The sequence below is a fragment of the Octodon degus genome, unplaced genomic scaffold (assembly GCF_000260255.1).
Source record: "Octodon degus isolate 3935 unplaced genomic scaffold, OctDeg1.0 scaffold00029, whole genome shotgun sequence".
NCBI lineage: Eukaryota > Metazoa > Chordata > Mammalia > Rodentia > Octodontidae > Octodon > Octodon degus.
Window position 1 is genome coordinate 16,312,435 of NW_004524605.1, and position 19,334 is coordinate 16,331,768.

The 19,334-nt window shown below is 51.0% G+C and overlaps 1 protein-coding gene across 1 annotated transcript in view; it reads right to left on the reverse strand.

Annotated features, from left to right (window-relative positions):
- Positions 1-19,334, reverse strand: part of Ccnjl (cyclin J like) — a 50,201-nt gene that overhangs the window by 9,348 nt on the left and 21,519 nt on the right. Inside the window, exon 3 of the mRNA XM_004629401.2 lies at positions 10,848-11,061. Coding sequence (XP_004629458.1) covers positions 10,848-11,061 — 214 coding nt within the window. The remainder of the gene's footprint in view (positions 1-10,847; positions 11,062-19,334) is intronic.

Sequence of the window (19,334 nt, forward strand, 5' to 3'; positions counted from 1 at the left end):
TGTGCTTTGCCAAGCTTGTTTCAAGTAGGTGCTTTAGACCACTGAGCCATCTCTCCAGCCCGCACACTTTTCTTTTGGATCCAGGACTTTCCTGGGGAAAGAGACTGGCCATGCCAGCCCTTTCTGGGCATCAGCCTCACCTGGCACACCTGGCATGAAGGTGGATTTGGGATTCTGCTGAGCTGAGCTGCTTTCCTTCCCCAGGAGACAAGGGAAAAGTGTTCTTTCCTTCCTGTCTTGTTTGTGGCTAAATTTCCAGCCTCTGGCCTACAGCAGGCCTGGATAAATCCTGCATGGATGGATGCAAGGATATTCTGACAGGTGGAGTCAATCCGAGTCCCATTCTGGAAGCAGTGTTCAAGGTAACATTGGGGGCAGCTGTTCTTCAGCAGGAAGCTACAGAAATGCTCCAGGGTCAGAGGTGGCACTTAGCCAGCTGGGTCGCACCTGGGTTTCCTTTCTCTTTTTTTGGCAGAATCGGGGATTGAACCCAGGCCCTTGGACTTGCCATGCAAGCGCTTATTCTACTGAGCCAGCTCCCCAGACCCTGGGTTTCCTTTCTCACTATGAGGACATCCCTGTCTTGGTGTGCTGATTTCACACGCTGGCCTCAGCCCATTCCTGATTCTGTTATCATGTGCTCTTAAGGGATCCAAATCATTTTCAGTGACTGTCTCAAATCGGGGCCCACGGGACACGAGGCATGTGTCACAGGCACAGCTGGCACTGGGGCCAGGGCTAGGGCAGTGCCTTCTGGGGCAGGGTGGAGCCTGTTCCTATACATCCTGGTCCTGCTGTGTGGACCATTCACCGCTGAGCCCCAGGGTGGCCTCTGGCCCAGGGCTCTGGGGCTGTGGCTGCAGGAAGTGCAGATGGAAGGCGCGGATGCCAGGGACCCTAGATCTTCTGCTCCAGCCTCTCGTAGGGGCAGACAGAAGGAAGAGGAGAGGCGACCCCGGCGGACGCTGTTGTGCTCAGGAGGTAGGAAAGCCAGTCCCGAGGCCAATGTGCTGACATGGTCAAGATGCACATCTGGCTTGAGAAGCAAAGACCCCTCCCTGGGGCAGCCACAGCCACTGAGAGTCCTCAGGACCACCCACACCCATCCTGGCTGAGTACTTCTAGGTAAGTCTAAGGGACTGTTCTGAAAGCTAAATGCGTAAGTATGTGTAAAAAACTCAAAACACCACCTGGCATATGAACACCTCATCAGATTAGCTGTTCCACTGCATCAGAGGTTAACATTTACCCTTCACCTCCAAATTCTGATTACAGAGAGAAAACACTGTAAAATTACAAGTGACTTTTACTTCATTCTTTGTTTTTTCTATCCTTTCTTTTAATGTATTTGGTACAGGGTCTCACTATGCAGCTCAGACTCATAGGGAACCTCTTGTTTTCAGCCTCCCCAGCACTGGGATTACAGGTGTATGCTACCATGCCTGGACTCGGTTGCTGGCTCAGCGCGCCCAGGGACGGGGCCAGTGCAGCATGTGGGACTGGGTGTTTTTTCTATCTTTTCATTTTCTACAAGGAATAAATGTCATTCTCCCACTGAGGAAATGAAAACTACTCAGAAAGCAAAATGCTACCCGACGGGAACCACAAGTCAGAACCAGCCGAGAAGGAGCCAGAACGAGGGTCTGCCTGACCCAAAAGCACCCTGCATGCAGCTACCTTACAACAGCCCCAAAGTCGGGAGGGGTCAGACTTTCCTATAAGAAGTCCAGACACCACGCTGCGTTGGCGACAAAGACGACTTTTCCTGTCTAGACAGAAATACTTGTTAAAATTTAGATGTAGGACATGGGAGAGCCAACACATACATACTCGTTGAAGGCAATAGTGTGAATCCAGGTGAGCTGACCAAACACAGGGACAATCTGTAATCTCGCCCTCAGGCAGGCAACAGCAGGCAGAAGTCCTCTGGATCTGAAGCTGGTTTTAAATCTAATGGAAACAAGGCACCATACCGACAGGTCGAGGGGACCAGGGTCACCCCTAGTGAGATCTCACACCCAGAATCCCAGCACTGGACTATAAATCAATGAAACATTCTCGAAGCCTGCCCCATGACTGCATGGGGTCTTGGGGGGACAACTAGACACAAACTGTAACAAGATGTACAGTATAATCCTGGCCTTAGCAAGGTATATAAATGTGCTACAGAAAACAGCGTCACCTGAGGGGTCCTTGGTTAATGCATACATAATGTTCAGCCAGCTCACAGGGCCAGGCCTCTGACAGCACAGAGATCAGAGGAGTGCTGGGACAACGCCCCATGCTGCCGTTCTGTGCACAGCCTGTGCTCCTCGGCAAGGACACGCAGATGTTCTCAGAAGGGCGACTGGCACGTTCAGTCCATGTGCCTGGAGCAGCTGGTAACGCAGTTCAATTCTGCATCCTGGGCCAGCGATGTCGTTCAGTGGCAAGTGCCCGCGTGGCAAGTGTGAGGGCCTGAGTCCCATTCCCAGTAACCTGCTCTCCTCCCGACTAAAGACTGCATCCTGCAGATGTTTCCAGGTCACATGTGACTGGAGCGGGGCCTCGGCCTATTCTATGTTCTACCATTCACCCACCTACCACAGGCCCAGAGTGAGCACATGCACACACACATGACACATGACACACATGCATAAATGATACATATGCACACACACACACTATGTGCACACATATCATGTATGATACATATGCATTGTACACACATGTCACAGAGGCACACATGCATATGTGACACATACACGGTACATGTACACATGTATGGCATGCGTGAGGTGCATCTCTGTGCAGAGGAGCTGTAGACATTCCTTCCACTCACCATGTCTCCCCCAGGCAGTCAGTGTCACCAGTACAGCAGAGTTTAAACCAACTTTTTTTTTTTTTTTTCCAGTAGTGGGGATTGAACTCAGGACCTTGTGTTTGCCAGACAAGTGCTTATTCTACTGAGCTATCTCCCTGGCCCTGTTTTTGTTTTTTAATGATTTACCCGTGTGGGGTCAGGAGCTCCTGATCACTGCGTGCTCATTTAAATCCTCCACTCTGCTCCGTAAACTTCACTCAGAGCCCAGAGTCCCATGCCTGAACGAACAGGTCGGGGCACAGGGCTTGCTGAGGCAAATTGTACAGTTTCCGAGTTTCTGGCAGAGCCGGCTGCCTGACAGGCAGCTCACACACAATCCCTTCCCGGGAATAGCTCAAAGCCTGACAGTCTGCAGGCACGGGGACAGGAAATGGAAAACCACCGTGTCCTGTGGCTCCTGTGCTGCAAGTCGCGTGCTCGTGCTGGATTTACTCGTGTGGCCCTCGTGGGAGGCCCACCCTTCCCAGCCCAGCCTAAGCTGTGTGGCTACCACCCAGGCGCCACTGGTTAGAAGATGGAGCAGCTCTTTTAGGGGGGTGCGCGTCACATGAAGTGAAAACATCAAATGTAAGAGGTACCCTGACTCCTGCAATGTTAAGCCATCCATACACGCTTTCCACAGCAGGGAGGAATCGTCAGCGCTCCTCCTAGCCATTCTCGTGTGAACCACCCAAACTACTAAATCATCCCCGCACAGGGGCTGCCATGTGTCCCTGCAGATTTGTGCTTAGCTTTGGCAGGAAATCTCCTGCTCTGCCCTGGAAAAACCTCTCCCCTGTCCTCTGCTCCCCACCACTGGAACCCTGGAGGCATCTCAAGCATTCCAGCTTTGGGGAGCTGCTCGGCTTAGCTCCCCAGGCAGGAAGCAGCACATTAGTTCACCCTTGTCTACCAAGGGGATTAGGACTTCTTTCAAGTTTCCAGAAATCTTCAGCAAAATCGCCGCTGGGATCAGCCCACACTGCCCCTACTTCACTGTTAAAGAAGTAATTTTGCAGATGCAGCAGTTGTGGAGAAATCAAAGCCGGGGTCAGGGTGCAGGGGGGCTGGAGGGAGGGTTGAGAGGGGAGGAGCCAGGAAGCAGGCAGAGGGGAGGTAGTTTCCTGGGAGAGGGAAAGACTTCCCTACTCTCCCAAGACCCCACAGGAGCACTGGAGGGCCGGAGCTGCCATCCACATTTGGCGTAAGAGGCGAGGCTATTGATTTCTGGGTAAGAAGCCCAAAAAGCAATTGGTCCACACACTACTTCCGGTCTGTGCATGTGGACCACACACTGGCCACGGGGAACGGGGCAACTGGCCGGCCCTAGCAAGGGCGAGAGGCAGGAAGAAGCACGCTCACTGTGGCTATTTACTGCTTAGGTGGAGAGGACCCGTTCCAAAGGCTCCCCCAACTTCAGTCCAATTAAGAGAAATGCAATCCAGCCAGCTCCCACTCGAGGGAAGACCCATGCAAGGCCCCTGAGCACTGCCCACCCCACCCTGCAAACATGCGCTCTGAAGAAAACAAGTCCACCTCGGGGAGTTTGGTCCAAAGGCAGAGTCACATCTGCACGCAAGGGCAGGGAGAGGGGCTGGGAGATGGCTCAGTGGAATAAGCGCTTCCCTGGCAAGCACGAGGGCCTGAGTTCAATCCCTGGTTCCAAAAAAAAAAAAAAAAAGGGCAAGGAGAAAGACAGCTGCTGTCACCCTGTCCATGGCAGGAAAAACAACGGATGGCAACGCAGAGGGCCATCAACAGTGGAATCGTTGGAAACAAACGACGGCATCTATAAAACGAAGGATCTCCAATCAATAAAAGGAGAAAAGAAGTAAGCCCACGTGGGCTGCTGGAGAAAATGCTCTTCAAAGTACCGCAAAGAAAGCCCCTTCTGTGTGAAAGCACTTAGGTACGTTGACTCACACTGACCACTTTCCTTGGGCATGGTTATAAAGTCACCTTGAGGGCTGGAGAGATGGCTCAGTGGTCTAAAGCACCTACTTGAAACAAGCTTGGCAAAGCACAGGGACCGCGGTTCGATCCCCCAGCACCACATGCCAGCCAGCCCCCGCCCCCTGGTGGGCTGAGCTGGCCACACACACACACACAATAAATAAATGTAATAAATAAAAATAAATAAATAATTAAAAAAAAATAAAGTCACCTTGAGAATTAGTAAATTACTGAAGGGGAAGAAAGGGGTTAGGATCCCTCAAGCCTCTGATGGCGACATTTCCTCAATCCAGCAATCCTTACTTTGTTCTGGTATTTCTGCTTAATGTACCACCTCATTGATTTGTTGACATTGAACACACAGACAAAAGCACTACATGCGGGGCCCTGGGCAAAGCTTCTCCAACCCCACATATGCATTCCCCGCAGGGCACAGGACTAACGCTAGGCAGCACTTCAGCACATGCCCTAGGGCCGCCGAACACAGCCAGGCATCAGCAAAGTGTCCCACACACACGCGCACACACACACAAGCACGTTCACAGTGCAGGACTAAAACAAGAAGCCCCTCTGCCTTGTTGCATCTGAGCCAGCAATGAATACGCACACAGGACAGCATGAACTTGTCACCTGTCTGGGAAGGACTAAAACATACCAGCACTGATTTGGGGCTTAAAGGCATTTTGCAAAGTGCTAGGGGTGGAGCTCGGTGGTAGGGCGCTTGCCTGGCATGTGGAAGGCCCTGGATTCTGCTCCTACTGCCAGAAAGGAAGAAAAAAGCTTAGCAAATAGGTGGATTTGTGAGCACAGCATCTATGGACAGTAAGGACTGACTGTGTGTATGCACAGAGCAGCTCTAGAACACTAGTAGAGCGGTGCTGGAGGACTCGGAAACTGCTTCCAGAAGTTAGCTCTGTAGAAGTGCGGTGGGAAACAGATTGGACTTTCTCCCTCTGGTCTCACTTAACAAGTGAACACACTGTTTGGGAAACCTACGGTCAGAAGCTGAGCTTCTAGAAGTTCTCTCAGCGCAGTCTCACAGACCTACTCGGGGCTGACAGAGCCCAGCCGGCAGAGGCTCCAGGCCCAGAAGTGGGGTCCTTTCTTAGCAGAGGGGCCCCTCACCGATTAAAAACCACTTAAAAATAGGGACACTGGGGCCAGGGAAATGGCTCAGTAGAATAAGCGCTTGCCTAGCAAGTGCAAGGGCTTGAGTTCAATTCCTGGTTTTGCCAAAAAAAGAAAAAAGAAAAAAGAAAAAAACAAATCTGGGACATCACGGTGCTACACCCAGATGCAAAAGGACCTGTCAGCCCCACTTTCCATTGCTTCTCAGACTGAAAGCCTCAGGTTCAGAGAAAAACAACTGGGCAGTGAAAAGCCCCGTTTTCCGAGGGAGGGAGTTGGAGCCAGAAACGACAAAGAGAGAAACTGCGTGTTAGCAGGGAGGAAGTATGATGGGCCAGGGGCTGGGGGGTATTGAGCAAGAAGGTGTCTGGCAGTTCTGCTCACCGGGCAATTAGCATGCATATAAACCCCCCCAGTATGAAAATGGTTTTCTCAGTGATAAACACATGTAAGAGCATCTGTCCACCAAGGTGCATGCCAAACTGTGCAGAGGGAACTGTGAAGGTGGAGGCAGTAATTTTTTCTATTGCTTTAAAACAAACAAACAAACAAACAAACAAACAAACAACAACAACAAAAAAAACATCTCATACTCCACTTATTTATTTGTTTTTTGAGACAGGGTCTTGCTTTGTAGTTAGGCTGGCCTTGAACTTATGGCGCTCCTCCTGCCTGTCTCCTGAGTACTGGGATTGCAGGCATGCAGCACCACAACCGGCCTGTAGCTCATACTTCTTGCACAATGATGGGGCCTCACACGTACCAGATGGGACCCGAGCAAAAGGCCACTCCTGTCTTTCTCACTTCCTTGCCTGCGCATGCTGCTTCCCCGGGTGGTCCCTACCCTAGGGCTAAAGACTCAACAGTCCGGTCACCTCTGCTCAGCGGTCAATAAGCCAAAGCAAAACACAAATCATTCAACACAGTTAAAAAAGGAGCTGCAAGTCATCCCCCAGTGCATACCTGAACATACACAAGCAAGTGTTCAAATGTAGCCGGCACCCACAGGGTCACAGGAGCACTATTCATGACAGGCAAAGGGGGCACACGAACCAAACGCCCCTCCACAGAGGACTGCACGGCCCCGTGTAGAACTGTGTGAGCCAGCTCTCCGAGGAATGGGTCTGACACACGCTACTGTGGGAAGCTTTCAATCACACCACAGGAAGAGGAGGGAGCTGGACCCCGAGGGTCACACATTGTTCGATCCTTTCTGTGATGGAGTCGGAAAAGGCAAATCCACCCAGATGGAAAGCCAATTAGTGGTTGCCAGGGATAGGGAAGGGAAGGAATGGAAAACAACGGTTGGACAAGCCCCAAGGTTCCTTTAAGGCTGATGAAAACATTCTGGAACTAAGAAAATGCCATTGCACTGCATACTTTATTTATTTATTTATTTGGTTGTTGCAGGGTCTCACTACACAGCGCAGACTCATAGTGATCTTCCTACTTTCAGCCTCCCCAGCACTGGGATTACAGGTGCATGCCACTACACCTGGACTCTGTGGCATGTGGTGCTGGGGATCGAACTGTGGTCCCTACGCTTGCCTAAGCAGCCACTTAGTCTGCTGAGCTATCTTTTTTTTTTTTTTAATTTTATTTATTTATTTGCACGTGTGTGTGTGTGTGTGTGTGTGTGTGTGTGTCCAGCTCAACCCACTCAACCCACCAGGGGGCGGGGCTGGCTGGCATGTGGGGCTGGGGAATTGAACCGCGGTCCCTTGTGCTTTGCTAAGCTTGTTCTACATAGGTGCTTTAGACCACTGAGCCATCTCACCAGCCCCATGCTGAGCTATCTTGCCAGCCCACACTGCATACTTTAAAATGGCTCCCACTCCCCCCAAGTACCAGGGATCGAACTCAGGACCATGCACTTGCCAGGCAGGCACTGAAGCCACTGAGCTATCTCACTGCTATTTTTATTATGGTACAAATTATACCACACTTTAAAAAAAAAAAAAAAAAGCACCAAGCAGTGAGACCTTGGACATGCTAGCTGGCCTCTCTGAATGTCCAAAATGGGCATCTGAGAGCAGGACTGCAGAGGCTGGGCTTGAACGTGCCTCCGGAAATGCCTGCTCAGGGAGGAGCCAGCATGTCCCGAAGCTGCGGCCTCGGTGTGGACAGTCAGGGTTCACCATCAAGGCTGGCTTGCCTGGCATTCCCGGGGCTTCCGCATGGTCAAGCCATCCTTTCATTAAGTAACGAGAATAGCTACAGAATAGTCGTGGGTGATGCAGGAGACTAAAGGATGGGGTGGTTTTCCTGTGCCTGCTGCGCATCTGCACCTCTCCTGCAGCCTGCAGTTCTGTCCTGCGTTCAGGTGGGAGAAGCGATTAGCTGGGTTACAGACACAAAGGAGAGGTCTTGTCCTGCATACTCTGAGGAATGACCTAAGAGCTCTGCCTTCTGACCTCCTGCAGGCTTGCAGACAGGGGCCCTTGTCTGATTCCTGGGTCACAGGGGCAGGGGGAACCGTCAGGGGCTCAGAAGGATCCACCTCTGCAAAAGCCCTGATCTGGAAGCAGCTCGGGAAAGCCGGGCACTGACAGGTGGGCCAGAATCCTAGCTCTTATCTCGCAATACTTGGGACCAAATTAGCCAGGACTGCCAACGTCCCAAGGAAAGGTGACCCCTCGTGGCTGCCTGTTGGCCAGGGAGGAGGGCGGAGGGATGAATAGGATTTCAGGCTGTCATGGAAACTTTTCTTTGCTCAGGCCTCCGGAGCATATGGCAGGTGTCCTGAAAATCCGTCCCTGCGGCCCCGAGGCTGGCTGCGCCCGCAGACATGTGGGTGGGGGCATCTGCTCCCCATCTGAAGGCCCCTGCCTTCCGGCTTGGCAGCAGCAGCACAAAGGAGTCGCCTCATGTTCTCGGCCCCCAGACAGAAGCTGGGGGAAAGCCGCCACGGCCCCTGGGAATACAAGGCCCCTGCCCCCGCAGCCTGGATGCGGTCCACAGATCACAGACAGCAGCAGGCCAGAGGCTGGGCGCACATTTCCCCAGCGCCATCTGAAATGTGACGCCTGTGCTGTCCTCACTGATGTCTGGCAAGCCCTGCGAGCCCCCTGAAGGTGGACAGGGGTGCATACTCATTTGGGGCTTTAAGTGGCACCCAGGCTGCATTCCCAGTGGGCCCAAGTCCCAGGCAAAACACAGGAAATAACGGCTGGCCCGAGACAGAGAGAGGCAGAGAAACATCACAGGCAGTGGGAGCGCAAGCCACAGCAGTTGCGGAGATTACAACCAAGAGCAGGGCGGAGGTTCAGGTGAAATGAGGGAGACTCAGACAGTTCCAGAGCTCTGCTTCTCCAGCTGGGTATTGGTGGGGATTTATGACCAGGAGCAGAGTGACAGCAGAACCTGGGTGCCACCAGCCCGGACATGCAGTGCAACAGGACCATGACAATAAGAGTGAAAGAACTGATGGAAATAATGCTAGGTGCCAAGAAATGTCCTCACCGCAGCTGGCTCCTCAGAGCCCGGGGCCTCTGGGGCCTTCTATTCCATAGTAAGGGCAATCGAGAGGTACAGAGCCAAGTCCTAAAGGAACCTTAGCTGCGCATATTGCCTTGATTGCACAGTTGCTTTTACAGGGTCTTACTAAGTGCCAACCTCCTTTCTCTCTCTGAAACTCACAGGCTAGTGGCAGCGGTGGGTGCTTATTGTTCCAAGCCCATGACACCCAGGTCTGTAGGTTAGAATCATGACCCATCAAGGGTAGGGTGGGAAGGTTCCAGCTTGCAGGCCACAGAGACATTGCACCAGGTTTACAGGCCAAAAGCAACAAGAAGCCACCATGCAGAGGAACAGCTCATGCAAAGCTCTGGGCAGGAAAGGGCTCTGGGCAAGAAGGGGCTCCGCCAGTGGGGCTGGAGCCCAGAGGGTAAAGAGGAGAAAGGCACAGGGTCGGAGAGGCGAGAACGTGTGGGTCTGCCTTTATCCTGAGATGCTCAGCAGGGTTTTAAATGGCACGGTGGTGTGCAGCCTTGTGTGCTCAGGGTCCAAACAGGAGCATGCTGAACAGTGATCCTGCCAAGGCGGGCAGCTGGCCTCCGCCAGGCCGTGCCCTCAGCAAGGCCCCTCTGTGAGGTGCAGACCCCAAGAGGGCTGTGTCAGGCCTTGTGACTACATAATGGGTCCTGCTTAGGGCCAAATTAACCAGTCATATTCCTAACCACATCTCAGAACACTGATTGCTAGGGCTCCCTCCCAGTGCTCCAAGCAGCAGGAGTCCAGAGGACAGCTCCGGCAGCCTGCAGTGCCTGTGGCAAATCTTGTCTGCATTGTATTAGCTGGGCAGCCCACAGCAACTAACTCCCTTCTTTCTTTCTTCTACCCTCTCTCCCTTTTCTCTCTCTTCCCCGTCCCTGCTTCTCTTTCCTTCCTTCCTTTCCTTCCCCTTTCTTCCTTCTTTTTCCTTCCTTCCTTCCTTCCTTCCTTCCTTCCTTCCTTCCTTCCTTCCTTCCTTCCTTCTTCTTTCTTTCTTTCCTTGCACTGAGGACTGGACTGAAGCTTTGCACTGGGACATATCCTTAGCCTTTATTTTGAGACAAAGTCTAAGTTGTCCATGCTGGGCTTGAACTTGCAATCCTCCTGCTTGGCCTCCCAGAGCACTGGGATTACTGATGTGCACCATCATGCCAAGCTTGCAGCAAGTTTCTTAAATTCTCTGGGCCTTGCTAAGATGGGGCACTGAAAGCATTTGTTTCCTAGGGCCCACGGTGTGCATTTATTCTGATCAAGTTGCTAAAATCCTTGCCACTTAGTCTGTTGCATTCCAGATGCTAAAAATGCTGGTGGTTATCAATAGAGCTCACACCAAGCCAAGGATGAACATGGATGTGCAGGGCCCTCTGAAAGCCTTGTTGCCGTGGCAGCAGAAAGGGCACGGGTGCGGAGGGAGGGACGGGCTTGCACTTACTGGCGAGTAGGAGGCAGGAGACGGCCACAGCGTAGAGCTGCTTGGAGGCCGGGATGTTGTAGCGGTCCATGAAGTGGTCCAGCAGGTAGACAGCCAGGTGCCGGGCTGCAGGGCACAGCTGGCAGTGGCTGCTCAGCAGAGTCAGGATGTCCACGAAGAACCGGCGGCTCTTCAGGAGTGGGGAGTGGGCTCGGAAGGCAGGCAACTTCAGCTCCTGGGGGACAGGCAAGGCAGAAGGGGGTTAGGGATGCCTCGGGAGAGTCTCAGATGCCCCAGGACACTGAGGCCTTAGGGTCTGCTGCAGACTAGTGGGGGCAGAGGGGTTCCCTCCTCACCCGTGGTCCTACTTCAAGTCTCAGGCAAGCAGCAGGCCCCCTCTGTTCTTGAAACTCCTGGGCTGTCTCCCATCTGCCTTCCCCAAGCCCAGCTCTGTGATGACCAGAGGGACAGGAAGTCAGGCACTCCCTGGGGAAGGCTTGTGATGTGAGATATATCCACCACACAAAGCCTGGAGGCCGAGACCAAGTAGGCTTCTTGTTCCGATGCTCAGCCCGGTCCTGAGATCTCGGTCACCTGCCTTCCCTTGTTTCCTCCTCAGCTACATGAAAAATGCATGCAGGACACTAGTGCATGGCTGGGCTCAGGGGGTACACAGGCACGTAAGCGCAGCCTTTAGGAGGCCGGGGCAGGAGTGACAGCAAAGTGAAGCTTCGCTGGGGAACTCAGCAAGATTCTGTCTCAATAAGAAGTCAGAAGGACTGTGCTGTGGTGACGCACAGCTGTAATCCCAGCACTCGGGAGAATGAGGCAGGAGGATCACTGCAAGTCTGAGGCCAGCCTGGGTTACATAGGGAGCTCAAGGCCAGTTTGCGCTACACAGCGAGACCCTATCTCAAAAAAAATAAAAAAAAAACAAAAAACAAGGGCTAGGGTAGTAGCTTGTGGAGAACACTTGCCTATTTAGGTGTGAGGTTTAATACCAAGTACTGGGAAAAAAATGTAGCACACAGACAGTAACCTTTCAAGCCATAGCTAACGCCCTCTGTGTGTTGGAACATGACTGACAGGATTTTTTTTTTATGTACTGGGAATCGAACTCAGGATCTTGCACTTACCAGGTAGGCACTGTGCCGATATGCTATATTCCTGACCTGAATGACAGTTTTTGTTGTTGTTGTTCTGTTTTTTGAGACAAGATTTCACCAAGCAGCTCAGGCTGGTCTTGAACTCACTTTGTAGTCTAGGCTGTTCTCAAACTTGTAGTGATTCTCCTGCCTCTGCCTCCTGAACGCTGGGATTACAGGTATTTGCTACCATGCCTGGTGAGTGACAATTTTTTGAAAATCTTAAAAATATTGCTGAAATGATGGTACAAGGAACTACCAAGGGCGCTTCGCTTGAACTCCCTAACTGTTGACGTTCCACGGTCTTTCTGCCTGCACACAGAAGTTCCAGCCAGACCAACCAACCCAAGAGGCAACTAAGCGTAAACATCTTGTGATTTATATGTTGCTACCTCATCTGAATTTTATACATCGGACACAAGAAAGATCAGCCCCCAAAATATCAGAACAAAATTTTTATGACAGGAACAATTCTGCTTATATATCTACGCAGCTTCTGCTTAAAAAAAAATTTTAGCCAGATTTTCTTAAACAGGGAAACTAAACAGAAGCAAAACTAAAGGAAAATATCAGAAAGGTGGGAGACAAAGAGCCACAAGAGCTCACCACAGGGCCGGGGAGATGGCTCAGTGGAATAAGCGCTTCCCTGGCAAGCACAATGGCCTGAGTTCAATCCCTGGTTCCACCAAAAAAAAAAAAAAAAAGAGCTCACCACCAGCAGCTTCCACGGGGGTGGGGGTGGGGGTGGGGGTGGTGCTATCAGAATAGACAACTGACCCTCTTTGGGGCGCAATCCCCTTTCTTTTCTTTTCTTCTTTTTTTCTTTTTTTTCTTTTTTTTTTGCGGAACCAGGGATTGAACTCAGATCCTTGCATTTGCCAGTGAAGCGCTTATCTTACTGAGCCACGTCCCCAGCCCCCAACCACGTCCCCGGCCCCCACAATCCCCTTTCTGTAGTGCTGGGGATGGAACTCAGGCCTCACACATGGCCATAAGAGCTCTACCACCCAGCTACATCCCCAGCCTGACATGCAGCTTTTAAAACTCAACTATTAGCTACACTAGCCACAGAGTAGGATGAGAAGGAGGTGTCTGTTCATTCATTTACTTGTCATTTATTTGTCATTCAATTTATTCTGTTATGGACATCAGGCACTTTTTTTTTTTTTTTAATGTATTTGGTTGTTGCAGGGTCTCACTGTGCAGCTCAGACTCAGTGATCCTCCTGTTTTCAGCCTCCCCAGCGCTGGGATTACAGGCTTGCACCACCACGACCAGACTGCGGCTGGCTCAACCTGCCCTCGGGGCAGGACTGGTGCATTGTGTGGTGCCAGCGACTGAACCATGGCCTCTGGTCCCTGCGCTTGTCTAAGGTCTCCTAAGCAGGCGCTTTAGTCCACCGAGCTACCTTGATGGCTGTCACATCAGGCATCATTCTAGGCACTAGGCAAACATCTGGACTATGACAGATCTAAAAGGAGATTACGGGGCCACGGAGGAAAGTGATCGATGGTGTAGAGTGTGCCTAAGGAGAGCCACATGGAGAGAAAACATTCTCTCAGACTTTCACAGAGAGCAAATTGGTCAAGCAATGGCCGTGACTCATCCACATGGCTGACAACGACTAAGGATCTATAAAGTGTGGTACAGGGTTTCAGGATAAATCCTGGGGGGAGTTGACTGACCTTGTCAGATCCAAAGTTACATTACTTGTTATATAGATCTTGCTTTATGCTGGTCTTAACCATCCAGCAGAAAAGTATAAAAACGAAGTATGAAAAGTAAAGCAACATTAGTATGTTGAGCTGTGAAATGCTCAAGTCAACAACTTCTGACATTGCCAGTCTTATGGAAAGCCCACTACTATTATGGACTACTGGACTGTATTGGAATATTTTGCTGAATTCACGTACCTATATTTAAATGACAATGGAATACCCTTCTCTGACAAAACTAAACAAAAAAAGGGGTATACAAATGAACAACCATTTGTGTCTGTTTATTCAAAATAGGATAGATGTACAGCTGCATTCTCTTAATTCAATGAATAGAAAGATTTGTTCTACTAGTGTTTGTGGACAGGATAGCATGTCTGCATCTTGTACCATGAATAACCACTAAGACAAAAACATGCAATGTATTAATTATTGAAACTGTTCTACTTAAAAAAAAAAAAAACAGATCTAAATGTAGGGCAAAATGGTAAAGGCAAGAGGACTACATCTTTTTTTTTCTCTCTTATATTTTGGGAAGTGTCTACATGGTGTTCAGCATCTCACTAATAGACTGGACTGTAGTGATCTGTCTGTTTACAACCTCCCAAGAGCTGGGAGGACAGGTGTGCGCCCCACGCCCAGTCTTATTCATCATCTCAGCATGCTCGGGGGCGGGGCCAGCATAGCAGGCTTGGGGATTGAACCCCTGGCCCCTGTGCCTGCTTGCAGGCACTTTAATGATTTGTTCTTATTTATTTATTGTTATTTGTGTGTGTGTGTGTGGCCAGCTCAGCCCACCAGGGGGCGGGGCTGGCTGGCATGTGGTGCTGGGGGATTGAACCGGGGTCCCTGTGCTTTGCTTAGCTTGTTCTAAGTAGGTGCTTTAGACCACTGAGCCATCTCACCAGCCCCTTGCAGGCACTTTAATCTGCTGAGCTATTTGGCTGGCCCAGGACTACATCTTTTTGACCTTAAATTAGGCAATGGTTTCTTGTAAATGATATCAGAACATGAAAAAGGAAAAGCCCCATGGAAGTTGGATTTCAACATCAAAAATGTCTGTGCTTTAAAAGATACCATGGAGCTGGTGAGATGGCTCAGTGGTCTAAAGCACCTACTTAGAACAAGCTTAGCAAAGCACAGGGACCGCGGTTCAATCCCCCAGCACCACATGCCAGCCAGCCCCGCCCCCTGGTGGGCTGAGCTGGCCACACACACACACACACACACACACACACACACACACACACAAATAAATAAATAAATAAATAAAATTAAAAAAAAATAAAAGATACCATGAAGAAAGGCTGGGGACATAGCTCGGTGGCAAAAGCCCCTGCCTGGCAAGCACTAGGTCCTGAGTTTGATCCCTAGCTCACCCCCCCCCCCAAAAAAAGGTGGAAACACAAGTCACACAATGGGAAATATTTGAAAATCATGTGTGCCTAAAAAACTGCACCTAGAATATACAAAAAACTCTTTTACATTTCAGCATATATATAAAGAGAAACAACCTAATCTAAAAAGGAGAGGGGCTGGGAGATAGCTCAGTAGAATAAGCGCTTGCTTGGCAAGCACAAGGGCCTGAGTTCAACCCTGGGTTCTGCCAAAAAATAAATAAATAAATAAATAAATAAATAAAATTAAACAAATAAAAAATTAAAAAGGACAACCAGAAGTGACAGTGCACACCTGTGATCCCAGCACTCTGGAGGCTGAGGCAGGAGGATTGCCATGAGTTGGAGGCCAGCCTGGGCTACACAGTGAGTTTAAGCCCAGCCTGAACTACAGTGAGACCCTGTCACAAAACAGAAGTGTTGGTGAGGAGGTGAGCAAACACGGACTCTCTTATCCATGGTGCAGTCCCTGTGGGAGAGTCTAACAGCCCTCAAAATGCTCAACTGAGGGTAACCACATGAGCCTGCAACTCTAACCCTCAGCGCAGCCCTAAGAGAAAGGGTGGCACATCCCATGCAAAAGCTTGCACCTGAACAGCCGCAGCAGCAGCAGCCGCCTGCACAACAGGCACAGCAGGAAACGGCCTGAACACCCGGCAATGAACGAATGACTGAAAACAATAACCTACACAAAGGAACACCACATGCGTCACACAGGGAGGGGCCTCGGAAATGTGCTGAGTGAGAATGGTCCCAAAGAGGCCACCTAGTGTCACCATCATTCCATTCCTGTGGAATGGCCAGGTCTGTCAGCCCATACAAACAGAAAGCAGGTCAGTGGTGGCCAGAGGTTAGGGGACAGAGTCGACGGGAGACAGCTGCTACTGGGGATCTGGCTGTGTGTTTCCAGAGTGACGAAACTATTCTGGAATTAGATAATGGAGATGGCTGTACATTTGTGAATATTTCAATAGAGGAATTATACGCTTTTAAAACGTGGACTTTATGGGATGTGAGTGATTATCTCTCAATAAAAAGCTTATACAGAAATGACACAGCCCTCCAGGTCAGCGAGAGCAGGCACTGGGCCTGAGGCGACTACAGCTCCGGGTGGTGACAGGCAGTGACAGGCCTCGAGGGCCAGTGCGGACGTGCATGCATGCAGGAGGCCCTGTCTTCCGCGAGGGCACTCACGTTAAGGTTTCACACTGTGACCCCTTCTCTGGCTGGTCCCCTGGAGACAGGATGCAGTTATCTTTAGAACTCCAGAGATTTGCTCACAGAAGGTGCTCAGACCTTGCATAAATCACTTTGCTTTTTTTTAAAAACCGGAAATCGAACTCAGGACTTCAAGCTTGCCAGGCAGGTGCTGTACCACTGAGCTATCTCCCCGGGTTCCCCATCAGATTCTATTGGTACACTTTAGATGTGTATAATTGATGACATTGATCATAGAGAATTTGTACCTGTGCATAATGTGACTTGTTTTTTTCCCCCATCCCCTTGCCCTCTCTTCAACCCTTCCTCGCTCTCCTAGAGAACCAAATTAGGGAAGGCCATCTAAGAATTTAGGGAAGGATGCTCTGCAGGAGAAATGGTGCCCACAAGGCCACACGAGTCCACTGTGGCATCTCTTGTGGCTGGAACAGCCAGGCAGCTGGGGTGTGGCTCTTTTAAGAAAGTAGCTCTGAGAGGTGGGGTGCCAGCTGGAATAGCTGTGAGGGCAGTGGGGAGCCTCAGAGGGCTTTGCAGCCCCACGTGGTGTCATGTGGCCAGCTCTTTTGTCAGCAGTGGCAGCTGTCGTGGGGCTGAGGCTCCCCTAACAGAGCTCCAACTCCAGCAGCCCCCGCATGGTCACTGGCCCCTTGGGTATTTCTCCTAAGCACAGGCTCTAACTTCTGGCTAAAGACCAGAAACAAACACAAATCACAGCCTGCAGGCGTCCGGTAGGCCACAGCTGCTGGGAATCAGCCTCCTCCGCCTAGGGACCTTTGGCTGGACAAGGCTACCCTCCTGGGGCAGTTGGAAGCCCCCAAAGTCAGATACGCAGTGTCTGACTTCCCCCTCCACTCGGTCAAGCTCAGTGCCTTCTAGATCCCCCTTTGTCCCTAGTGAGCTCCCAGCAGCACACTGCCCCAGCTACGCGTCCCTGGGAAAGGCTTCTTTCCTTTGAATGGGATCATTCTGTGTATCTAAAATGTGCCAATAAAATTTGATTGAACACAATACACACAAAACGAGTCTAACCAGGTACGCGTTCTTGGGAAAGGATTCTTTGCCTTGGGCAGATTCTCAAAGGAAGCCACCTTGACATAAAGAAAAAGCGATGGACCCTTAGCACTGGCAGCACCCATGTCAAGGAGTCGGCGTGCAGGGCCCGGTGGCACAAGCTAGCTAGCTGCGAGGGAGGCTGAGGCAGGGAGGTTGTAAGTTCAAGTCCAGTCTTGGTAACTTAAAATAAAACACAAAACGGGTTGGAGATACAGCTTCATGAGTTCCAACCCCAGTAAAAAACAAAAATCAGACAAATAGAGCAAACAGGTCAGGAGTTCTAGAAAAGCTGGTTTCCACCCTGGCAGGACTGTGAAAGATTCCCAGAGATGCCCCGGGCACTCTTCCTCTTGATCTGTCGCTTGTCCCTTACATGCCGGTATAAGTGTGACTTCCCAAAGAGGCTGTCTTATAGCTACTTTCCTGTTCCTGACATCTGACATCTGACACCCGCAACTCTAAGGCGAAAGATTTTTTTGTTTGTTGTTTGGTTTGTCTTTCTGGGACAAGGTTTCGCCTCAAAACCTCGAATTCAGGTGGCCCCGAACTCCTCTGTAGTACAAGTTGGGCTTGAACCTGCAGTGAGCCTCCTGCCTCAGCCTCGGAGGGCTGTGATTACATGTGCGTGCCACCATGCCTGGCTAAAGGTTCACTCTGGCTCAGAGCCAGTAGAGGTTTCAGTCCGCACAATCCACGAGCCCCGGCACAGGGAAGCACCACTCAGCAGAGTCAGGGCAGTGTGGTGTGTTAGAGGAGAAACAGGTCAGGGCACACACAGAGATCTGTGGGGTGGGAGGGAGACAGATCCGTGTGGGCCACGCCCCCGCTGACCCTCCTCTGGACTTCACCCTCCAAAGCACATTTATCTATAAGCACATCAGTGCACTGATCTACTGTGAGCACCACACATGCACCTCCCCAGGGCCCCACTGTAAGTGCTGGAGGCTTTGGAGGGACGTAGCCATAAATCCTAACCAAGGCCTCCCCGCCTCCCTGCTTCGCCAAGTCCACCTTCCCTGTCCTCTCTCCTGGCATGCTGTCCTTCAGGCCCACATACTACTATGTGTGTCTCTTCCTGCTAAACTGTAAGCTCCAGAATGCAGGGTCCAGGGGTGTCACCCACGCGTCCTGCCCAGCACCCAGTTCACTGGCTGGCACCGAGGCAGGTGTTCAAAATATGCTGCAGGAAATGAACAATGAACACAGACCTGTCCCTCCCTGCTCCACCCCAGCACAGAGAAACAGCTCTGCACGGCTCAGAAGGCAGGCTGCAGCCCAGGGCCCCGCTCACTAGTCTTGTTCACACTGGTTCTGGCACCGCGGGCCCTCATCTGAGGAACAGGCGTCAGACTGGCATCCATGGAAAGTACTAGAAGGCATGAGTGGTGCTTCCCTCCCTCAAGATAACCAAAGTCCAGACAATGGTGTTTATTCAGGGCCCTGTGGAGAGCCCTTTAGCTCAAAGAAACCTGCTCTGAGCAGCATGAAGCGATGCTTTCCACCTGGGCTGTGCAGACAGCTGGGGCTGGGAGCTTCTGCCAGAGGACAACAGGTGGTCAGCGCATCCTTGGGGTGCCCCTGGACCAATGGAATTAGCTATGCCGAGCCAGAGTTGCTTCCTGTCCCTCTAGAGAAGGGTGACCCAGCCAGACTCAGCCACAGGCGTGCAGCTGCAGGCAGGCTCAGCATCCTCCCTGCTCAGGGCCTGACTCTGCTGATTGTTCTGGAACCCAATTAGAGGGGAGGGCATTCCTGATGCGAGGGGCCCACATTCCTCACAGGCACTCTTTTTTTCTTTAGAGCATAAGAACATTTATTTTCATATGGTTTACGAGAGAAAGCCAGGTTTATAAAACAGGAATGTATAGACTTTTTTTTGGTATCATTATCCTGAAATAATGTCTGTCCTCCTGCCTGAAAGTAAAATACTTTTTATGGGGTGACAGTGAGGAAGTATTGGACTTGACAGTCAGAAAACCT